Source organism: Dipodomys merriami, unplaced genomic scaffold, assembly GCF_024711535.1.
Source record: "Dipodomys merriami isolate MVZ:Mamm:240054 unplaced genomic scaffold, mDipMer1.0.p SCAF_70, whole genome shotgun sequence".
In the NCBI taxonomy this organism is placed as follows: Eukaryota; Metazoa; Chordata; class Mammalia; order Rodentia; family Heteromyidae; genus Dipodomys; species Dipodomys merriami.
Window position 1 is genome coordinate 2,547,497 of NW_027206291.1, and position 9,728 is coordinate 2,557,224.

General features: G+C 72.9%; 1 protein-coding gene across 1 annotated transcript; it reads right to left on the minus strand.

The window, feature by feature from the left end:
• Positions 1 to 362: 362 nt before the first annotated feature.
• Map1s (microtubule associated protein 1S) lies at positions 363 to 9,029 on the minus strand. The gene is made up of 7 exons (XM_070007964.1): positions 8,909 to 9,029; positions 8,192 to 8,293; positions 6,748 to 6,830; positions 5,712 to 5,852; positions 3,238 to 5,416; positions 931 to 1,142; positions 363 to 559 (listed from the first exon to the last, which is right to left on the minus strand). Exons 1-7 carry the CDS (start codon positions 9,006 to 9,008, stop codon positions 404 to 406), a joined length of 2,973 nt encoding a protein of 990 aa, XP_069864065.1. The 5' UTR covers positions 9,009 to 9,029; the 3' UTR covers positions 363 to 403.
• Positions 9,030 to 9,728: the final 699 nt, after the last annotated feature.

Below are 9,728 nucleotides of genomic sequence, written 5' to 3' on the forward strand. Positions count from 1 at the left end.
AAGACCAACAGTGTAAAGCATTTACATAAAATCTGTCCACAAACTAGGTTGGAAAAGCACTGAGCGCCTCTTGCTTAAAGAGGATTCGGGGCCAGGCACTGGTGGCTCACACTTGTGACTGAAGCTACTGAGGAAGTTGAGGTTCAAAGCCGGGCTGGGCAGAAAAGTCCTCTAGATTCTCATCTCCAACCACGCAGGCGCACAGGCCCTGACGGAGGACGCTCTGCCCGGGCCTCGGGGCTGGGCTCTGGGACCCTGGGCTCCCAGCCAGGCCGGGCCGCGTGCCAGCGGCCGCCACCCAGCCCGCACCTGCTCCACACCGCGCCGAGATCCCGGGCTCCCGAAGCACAGAGGACGCGGGACACAGGGCGGGCCTGTTTATTTTGCGGCTCTGGGGCGGCCGCTAGAACTCCACCTTGCAGGCGGGGAAGGCCTCGTCCTGCATGGACACCATGCTGTTGCTGCCCAGCACTGTGACGCCCAGCGCCTGGTGCCGGACGTGCGTCTCCTCGTACCACCGGTGCATGGTGGCGGAGTCGAAGGTGGGGATCAGGGTCACCTGTGGAGACAGCGGGCTGCGGTGGGCAGCGGCCCCGGCAGGGCCTGCAGGGCCGGCAGGGCGGGGGCTTCCCCTCCTCCGCCCCGCCCCCTCCTCCGCCCCCGCCCCGTGGCCCCGCCCCCTGCCCCTCCTCCGCCCTGCCCCTGCCCCCTCCTCCGCCCTGCCCCCTGCCCCTCCTCCGCCCCCTGCCCCTCCTCCGCCCTGCCCCCTGCCCCTCCTCCGCCCCCTGCCCCTCCTCCGCCCCCTGCCCCCTGCCCCCGCCCCGCCCACTGCTCCCTCCTCCGCCCCTGCCCTCGCCCCCTCCCCCCGGCCCCGCCCCCGCCCCCTCCTCCGCCCCACCCCCTGCCCCCGCGGCCCCGCCCCCGGCGCACCTGCAGGTCGCGGTCCCAGCGCTGCTTGCCCGCCAGCAGCGCGTCCAGCACGGCGCGCAGCCCCTCCTCGCGCCGCCGGTCCTGGCCGCTGATGACGTAGCAGAGCGCGCGCACGCGCAGGAAGAACTCCGCGTCTGCCTGGCACGCGCCCGCACCGCCCGGCAGGTAGGCCAGGTCCAGGTACACCGGGGTGGGCGCGGGCCGCGGGGCACCTGCGGCGAGAGGCGTGGGTCAGACCCAGCGGGCCTGGGCCTGGCTGGGCCGTGGGGGGATCCCAATCCCCCCCCCCCCCCCCCCCCCCGCTCCCCAGGCTCGCGGCCACCCGTGGGGCGTGGCCTCAGGGGGCGTGGCCACGGAGGGCGTGGTGTCCCCCCCCCCCCAGCCGTCCGCGGTGCTGTGCGGGCTGTGATCCCGCAGGAACCGGAGGCTGGGCGGAACCAAGCGAGGACCCCAGCACTACCTCAGCCCCCGCCCCGCCCATCGAGACCGATGACCCTGCCCACCTGCCGGCCCCACACTGTGCGCGCCCGCACCGTGCGCGAGCTCAGCTCGACCCCCGCCGGCCACCCCGGCGCGGGGCTGCACAGAGCACCGGCCCCGCTCCCCTCAGGAGCCCTGGCCACGCGTGGGACCCCAGCCCCGAGGCCAAGGCCAGCCCAGGCAGGAAGTCCGCCAGGCCCGGACTGACCCACAGCCGGAGGCGGGCCGTGTCGCCTCGAGCCCACAGCCCACGAGTGAACCAACGCTGAGGCTGGAGGCCTGGCTCCAGCGCGAGAACCCGCGGCCGCAGAAGCAGAGGGCGCAGGGCCAGGACCTGCAGCCAAAGAACGCTCTAGAGCAGGGACGTCTAAGACCACATGGAGACACACGAAGTCTGCACAGACCTGCGTGTACTGGAGAGATGGATGAACGTGTAGAGGTGGGCCAGGAGGGGGGGGTGAGGACAGGGGGGATGAGGGTAGGGGGTGGGAGCAGAGGGACGAGGACAGAGGGGTGAGGGCAGGGGGATGGGGGTCAGGGCAGAGGAGGGACGAGGACAGAGGGGTGAGGGCAGGGGGTAGGGGTGAGGGCAGGGGGTGGGGGTAAGGAGTGGGGGTCAGGGCAGAGGAGGGATGGGGAATGAGGGCAGGGGGATGGGGGTGAGGGCAGAGGAGGGACGAGGACAGAGGGGTGAGGGCAGGGGGTGGGGGTGAGGGTCAGGGCAGAGGAGGAACGAGGGCAGAGGGGTGAAGGCAGGGGGTGGGGGTGAGGGCAGGGGGTGGGGGTGAGGAGTGGGGGTCAGGGCAGAGGAGGGATGGGGAATGAGGGCAGGGGGATGGGGGTGAGGGCAGAGGAGGGACGAGGACAGAGGGGTGAGGGCAGGGGGATGGGGGTAAGGGCAGGGGGTGGGGGTGAGGAGTGGGGGTCAGGGCAGAGGAGGAACAAGGGCAGAGGGGTGAGGGCAGGGGGTGGGAGTGAGGAGAGGGGGTCAGGGCAGAGGAGGGATGGGGTGAGGAGAGGGGGAATGAGGGCAGGGGGATGGGGGTCAGGCAGAGGAGGGACGAGGACAGGGGTGTGGGGGTGGAGGAGTGGGGGTCAGGGCAGATAAGGGATGGGGGGTGAGGAGAGGGGGGATGAGGGCAGGGGGATGGGGGTGATGGGTGGGGGTCAGGGCAGAGGAGGGATGAAGGTGGAGGGGGGTTCAGCGCAGACTCCTCCAGCAGAGAAAAGCCCTGGAGGTGAGGTTCTTGAGGCCGGGGCCGGGGCCAGGTGGGGCGGGACTGGATGGGACAGGTCGGGCTGCCTGGGCCCCTGGCGGAGGGCGTCCGGCCTGCAGGGCACACCGCCCCACACCCAGCAGAGTGCCGGCTGGCGGTGCTGGCGGCCAGGCCGACCCAGCAGGGGCAGGCTCTCTCAGAGCACCACGCCGAGCTCGGGGCCTGGACTCTCACCAAGCCTCCAACTCAAGGCTGGTGCTGTGCACCTGAGACATGCTTCTGGTGGGCGTTTTTGCTGCTTAGAGAGGGAGCCCCAGGGCCTTTCTGCCCGAGCTAATCCTCTACTTCCTGCCTCGTAGGTATGGGCGCGCAAAGCCCAGCCACAGACTCGTGAACGTGCAGCCAGCTCTCCAGCCCTGTCCGGGCCTGGTGGTTGGCACCTGCATGCCAGCACCGGGCACACCTGGGCGAGAGGGGCTCAGGGCGGGCGCAAGCCGTGCCAGCAGGCGTCACCCCAACTACACCACATCCCGCGCTTCCCCCTGAAGAACACCCAGAGCCCGGGGCTGTGGACATGGCTCCCTGCGGGAGCTGGCCCGCCCGTACTCACCGGCCGGGCCCCTGGCGGCTGTCTTCGGGGCGGAGGGCTTCCTGCTCAGGGGTGCGCGCGCCGCTCTGTCGCCGGGCTCGCTGCGAGCGCTGGGCGGCCGGCTGGCGCGCTCGGCCCCGGTGGGCGCCTTGGCTCTGGGGCCGGTGGCGGGGGTGGCCCTGGGCGCGGCGGGGGCGGTGGAGGGCCGCGCCGGGCCCCGGCGGGCACGGGGCTGCGCGGGTGCCGCGGGGTCGGCCATGCAGGTGCCCGCGGGGCCGGCCAGCGGCAGCGGCACGCGGGGTGGCTCGGGCGGCGGGTCGCGGCCCAGGCCCGCGCAGCCGCGGGCGTCGTCGTCCGAGTCAGGCCCGGGCGCAGCGGGTGGCGGGTCGGAGTCCGACAGCGTGGGCAGCGACTCGCTGACCGAGGTGGGCGGCGTCTCCCCGGGGCCCGCGCGCTCCTGGGAGCGGCTGCTGCCGTCCGAGCTGCCGGGGGAGGCGGGCGCGGCGGCCGGTGCGGCCCTGCGGTGCTCGAACTCGCAGGGCGACACCAGGCACAGGTCCACATCGTGCGGAGACGCGGAGCGGCGCGCGCGGGGCCGCAGCGCGAGGCCCGGGCCCGCGTCGCCCGCCGGCAGCGCCTGCTCGAAGGAGGCGGACAGGGACTCGTCCACCTCGGTGGAGTGCGGGGAGCCCACCTCGGCGGGCAGTGAGGGCGTGGTGCCCGCGGGCGAGGCGTCCCCGCCGCGCAGGGGGCTCAGGGACAGGCGGCCGCCGGACGGCGAGGGCGGCGAGCGCGGGCGCTCGGGGCCGGGGACCGGCGCCCGCTCCTCTGCGCAGCCCTCGGGGCCAGAGCGCGGCGGCGGGGTCGGGGAGGCACTGCGGGCGCCGGGCGGCCCCGGCTCCTGGTGTGCCGGGCCGGGGGGGCTGAGGGGCCCGTTCTGCACGGGCCGGGGCGGGGGAGCGCCCGACGCCCGGAGGGGCCTGGGGGCCGCGGCCGCCCTCTTGGGGCCGGGCGCGCCAGCGGGGGCGCGGGGCTGGCTGCGGGGCGCGCTCGGCCTGGGGTCCTTCTTCGCCTCCCGGAGCGGCCTGGCGTCCTTCTCAGTCCGGCGCGGAGCCTCGGCCCGGGCGGGCTCCTTCCGCGGGGGCGCAGGGCGCTCGGGGCCCGGCCTGGCGGGTGCGGGGCCCGCAGGGCGCGGCTTGTCCCGTGAGCCCAGGCTCTCCCTGCTGTCGGCCCGCGCCGGGGCCTCCAGGTCCCGCGGCGTGACCACCGGCTCCCGCAGGAAGGCCAGGTGCTGCAGGCCCAGCAGGCCGTCCAGGAGGCGCGCGGGCGGCGTGCGGCCCGGGAACAGCACCCGAACCACCTTCTCGGTGGGGCCGGCGGGGAGCCACACGAGCAGGGCACACACGGAGCCCGCGCCGTCCGTGTCGCCGTCCGCGTCGCCCGCCTCGGGCGGGTGCAGCACGTACAGGTCCAGGCGGCCCACGCCCATCTTGCGGAAGAGCACGGTGGGCTTGGCGGGCTGCGGCCCGCGGCGCAGCGGCAGCGGCGCGATGCCCAGCTGGGCCAGCAGCCCGAGCGCCAACGCCGCCTCGTCCTGGCCGCGCTTCAGCCGCGACGCCGCCTCCCGCGCGTTGAGGAAGACGACGCCCAGCGCGGGCGACACCAGGCGGCGCAGCCGGTCCCGCCAGGCGGCCCCCGGCTCCCCCGGCTCCCCGGGCTCGGCGCCCGCCGCCTCCCCGCGCTCTGCCACCTTGCGCCGCAGCAGGCTGTTGAGCCCCGGGAGGCTGTCGGCGCCCGCGTGCGTCACCAGCACGGCGTCCACTCGGTCCAGGTGCCTCACCAGCTTCCAGAAGCTGGACTTGGGGTTCGAGCCGCCGTTGACCAGCACGGTGAAGCCGTTGACAGCGAAGAAGGCGGCGTCCCCGAGCCCCCCGGGGAAGACGTAGCAGCAGGGCGCCGTGAGCCGCAGGAAGCCCCCGAAGGACGGGGGCTCCAGCAGGTCGAAGGGGGACGGCGGCTCCAGGGACTCGGCCAGGTACTCCAGGAACTCGCGCAGGCCCTCGGACGCCGGCAGCCGCGCCGGCGGGTTCAGCCGGAGCCGCAGGCCCGGCAGCTCCGGCGCCAGCTGTGCCCAGTCCCCGAAGGTGGGGCAGGTAATGGTGAGGGAGGTCGTGGGGGAGGCTGCCAGGGCGTCCAGGACCTGCAGATCGGCGAGTGGGCAGCACCCTGACCAGAGCTGGCCGTGAAGTCCTTCCCCGCTCCTTGGACAAGCCACTGCCGAGGTTCCCACCTCCTCCTCTGTCCCCCAGTGCCCCAGGGCCCTGGGCTTGGGGCTCACCTCCCTCCACCCCTGTGAGCTGCCACAGGGGACAAGGCCGGTGCCTCCACCGCTGCCCACACCCAGGCCCAGCGACGTTGGAAGGACCTGCCTCCCACTGAGGTAGGTCATGAGGTACCAGGACTCACTGGAGGAGGACAGCAAGACACCAGCTTACCTCTCTGTCCCCCAGGACCTGGAGAAAGTGATGGGGGGAAAAGCCCCCCGTCTGGAGCAGCAGGTCCCCGGTGTCCTCCAGGCAGGGTCCGGCCAGCACCAGCAGCTTGTGAGGAGCCGGGTCCAGCAGGAGGTTCCGGAGCTGGGGACAGCAGAGTCCTCTGCCACAAGGCACCAGCCCACCATCCCTTGACGCCCCCTGCACCTCGCCAGCAGGGCAGCCCTGGGCTCCCTGCAGGGCCCCGCGCCTTGGCAGTCTTTCTCCTCCTACCTGTCCTGCTCCAACACCTCCTTCTCCGGGAAGCCCTCTTGATGCTCTCGGACCTCCCAAGTCCTCTTTTTTCTGGAGCCCAGCCCTCCCAGCACAGGTCTCACCCGAGAGCTCCACCCCACCGGAAAGAAACTTCACTGTTTAGGTTCTCCTCGGTCCCATAGGCACTTTCCATCCTCCTGCCTCCATCCCTCCAGTGCTGGGTTAAAGGGGTCACTCTACAGGGGTCATCACACTACAATGCCTCACTCAAAAGGAAGCATCTCTGACCTATGGAATCCATGTGTAAAGAGGGGTTCTACAGGCCAGAAGCCAGTGGCTAATGCCTAGCTACTCAGGGGGTTGAGATAGGAAGATCACAATTCAAAGCCAGACCAGGCCAGAAAGTCCATGAGACTCTTACCTCCCATGAACCACCAGAAAACCAGAAATGGTTGCTGTGGCTCAAAACGGTAGAGCACATGAGCAAAAAACCTCAGGGACAGTGTCAGGCCCTGAATTCAAGCCTGACTGACAAATAAGGGTCTCTATTAGGGTGTCCCTGGGGCTCTGTCCTGTACACCCGTCAGATGCGAAATTCAGAGAAAGGAGACCTGCTATAGTGGCCCACGTAAGTCAGATTCTGAGGAAGGGAACTCAAGATAGCATCGCAGGGTCTGGGCCAGCCTCCCACTAAGCAGGACACCAACCCCCTCCCTCCCAGACCACCCCACTGAGATGGTGTGGGCCATGGGGCCAGGTCCTGAGCTTCTGGGGGGCTTCCTACCTCATCGCACAGGGACCGGTCCGACGGGTTTAGGAGGACCAGCGTCTCCAAAGTCTCTCCGCGGTGGTGCAGGCTCCGCTGGCCTGTGGGTGACCGGGCCAAGCCACCGCTCAGGGTCACGCTGTCTTCTGTGTGACCCTTGGGTACCACACCCCCAGGAAACCCACCCAGGGGTCACTGGGCACCAGGTGTAGCGGGTGGGGGTGAGAACTGGAAACCCGAACGACCTGTAGGCCTCACTCAGAAGCGCCAGTAAGCAGAGGCTGGGCCTGATCTGCAGCAGGAGCCCTGAGGGGGCCACTGTCACCTCCATCCTACAGACAAGGAACCCGAGTCCGAGAAGGGCCGGCGGCACCCAAGGGTGGACAGCCCGGAGGGCGTGTGCTTGCCGTGTGGGGCCGCCCGCCTGGGAAGGGCCTGTAGGGAGGCCTGGACTGGGGGAAGGGGCCACGGGTGTGGCCTGACCCGGGAGGGGCTGACATGAGGGCGTGGCCAGTGTGTGGTGGGGCGGCATTCAAGGGGAGGGGCCACTACAGGGGCGTGGTGTTGCCAGTGAGGCTGCATTCAAGGGGAGGGGCCAGCACAAGGGCGTGGCCTGCGATGTGGGGGTGTGTTCATGGGGGGCGGGGCTACGTGCGAGTGGCACAGTACAACCATGGGGGCGGAGCGCAGGCCGGGGGCGGGGCTACGTGCGAGTGGCACAGTACAACCATGGGGGCGGAGCGCAGGCGGGGGGGGGCGGGGCGGGGCGCAGGCCGGGGGCGGGGCTACATGTGAGTGGCACAGTACAACCATGGGGGCGGGGCACAGGCTGGGGGGCGGGGCTACATGTGAGTGGCACAGTACAACCATGGGGGCGGGGCGCAAGCTGGGGGGCGGGGCTACATGTGAGTGGCACAGTACAACCATGGGGGCGGAGCGCAGGCCGGGGGCGGGGCGGGGCGCAGGCCCGGGGGCGGGGCGGGTCGCAGGCTGGGGGCGGGGCGGGGCGGGGCGGGGCGGGAGAGGCCCGCTAGCAGGCTCAGCGGCACCGGCCCCGCTGCCCAGTTCCCCACTGCAGGACGGTCACTGCATGGCTGTCAGTGGGGAAACCAAGGGCGGGGTGGGCAGCCGCAGGTCACTCGGACCGGATTTCCAGGTCTTCCCTTCCCTCAGGAAGCCACAGCCCTGCTTCGACCAGAGACCCGACACTTCCTTCCCCGGGGCGGCAGTGACTCAGCCCGCTGTACCGGCGGGAGTGCGGCCTAGCCGCGCGGGGCCACCTCCGGCGGGGCCCTCCCCCCGCAGCCCGCCTGCGGGGCCCCGGGCAGGCTTCCAGCTGCAGCCGCCCCGCCCGGCCTCCCCCGGCCTCCCCCCAGACCCGGCTCGGCTCCTCCACACCGCGGGAGAAGAGCGTGGGGCCCGCCGCAGTGGGGCGCCTCGGGGGGCCCGGCGCGGGGCGCACCTTTCACGAGGCTGGAGAAGGTGGCCGAGTGTCGGGACACGAAGACCTTGAGCTGCTCGTCCAGGCTGCAGACGCCGGGCTCCACGTCCCAGGAGCGGACACCTGGGCGGGAGAGGCCGCGAGGCTTCAGCCCGGTGCCCAGCGCGGGGCCCGGGGGCCTGGAGACGCCGCGCCCGGCCCGCCCCGCGCCCGCCCGCGCCCGCCCCGCGCCCGCCCGCGCCCGCCCCGCGCCCGCCGTGCCAAGGAGCAGGTGGGCCGGCAGGTGCCGTGACTCACGGCTGCCAGGCCCCGGGGCGCCCAATTAGCGGCAGCGCGTGCGGCGGGGGCGGCCGGCGGCGGACTGGCCTCCCCGCGGCCCCGGCCCCGGCCCCGGCCCGAGCCGGGGTGTGAAGAGGACGGGGCGGCCGACCCGGCCCCGCGCCAGACCCCGGCCCCCGGCCCCGCGCCCGGCCCCGGCCCCGCGCCAGACCCCGGCCCCGCGCCAGACCCCGGCCCCCGGCCCCGCGCCAGACCCCGGCCCGCGCCAGACCCCGGCCCCGCGCCAGACCCCGGCCCCCGGCCCCGCGCCAGACCCCGGCCCCCGGCCCCGCGCCCGGCCCCGGCCCGCGCCAGACCCCGGCCCCCGGCCCCGCGCCCGGCCCCGGCCCCGCGCCAGACCCCGGCCCCCGGCCCCGCGCCAGACCCCGGCCCCCGGCCCCGGCCCCGGCCCCGGCCGACCTCGCTCCAGCTCCTCCAGCACGTAGGCCAGCGGCCCGCGGCCCCCGCACTCGCCGCCCACCACCAGCAGCAGCGAGCTCGGCGCCTCTGCCGCCGCCATCTTCGCGCCGCCCGGACGCCCGGCGCCACCTCGCCGGCCCCGCCCCTTAAGGGGCCGCACCGGAAGCGCCGGGACCCTCCCGGAAGCCCCCTCCCTGCGTCCCTCTCCCCCCCCCCCCGCCACTCCCCACCCATCCATCCGTGCATCCGTCCCCTCATCAATCCACCCCTGCATTCACCAGTGACCTGTGGGTTGGAGCCGGGTTCCCGCCAGCCCAGGGACCCTTGCATGCTCCCAGCTTCCCCAGGCAGGGCAGCTTGGGCATTGAGGGATGTGTAGGAGTTTGCCAGGCATGGGTACTGGGGCAGGAGAAGTGAGGCGCTCCTTTCAGCCCTAAAGTTTTAAGGTCTTTTTCTGGTGGGGACGGGAGTAGAGTGAGGACCGCCTGCACAGCAGGCCCCCAGCCCCTCCGGGCCGGGCGTGGGCAGGCCCACGCGCGAACTCCGCACCTGCGTGTGCCAGTGCAGCTCACGACCCCTTGAGCACTGTGGGGGCCACTTCACACGGGCTGGGGAGGCCGGAAGGCTGGAGCCGCGGGTCCCCGCGGCCGGCCTCGGGAAGCAGGTGGGGATACGGAGACCTGTGCCTGCCCAGGCGGCCTCCCCTGGCTGGGGGAGGGGAGCATCTCCCCGGACCCCAAGAAGCGTCCCCACGGTCCTGGCCTGTGCCCCTCCCCGCCCCGGCTCAGGCCACCAGAGTCCAGCGAGGACACGATGGACC

What these genes read in the sequence shown, in the direction of transcription:
- Map1s (XM_070007964.1), bottom strand. Translation starts at nt 9,008, where the DNA reads ATGGCGGCGGCAGAGGCGCCGAGCTCGCTGCTGCTGGTGGTGGGCGGC. An exon ending in CTTCTCCAGCCTCGTGAAAG is followed by an intron (nt 6,831 to 8,191) that starts GTGCGCCCCGCG and finishes GGTCACCCACAG; the next exon opens with GCCAGCGGAGCCTGCACCAC. An exon ending in GCTGGGACCGCGACCTGCAG is followed by an intron (nt 560 to 930) that starts GTGCGCCGGGGG and finishes CTGTCTCCACAG; the next exon opens with GTGACCCTGATCCCCACCTT.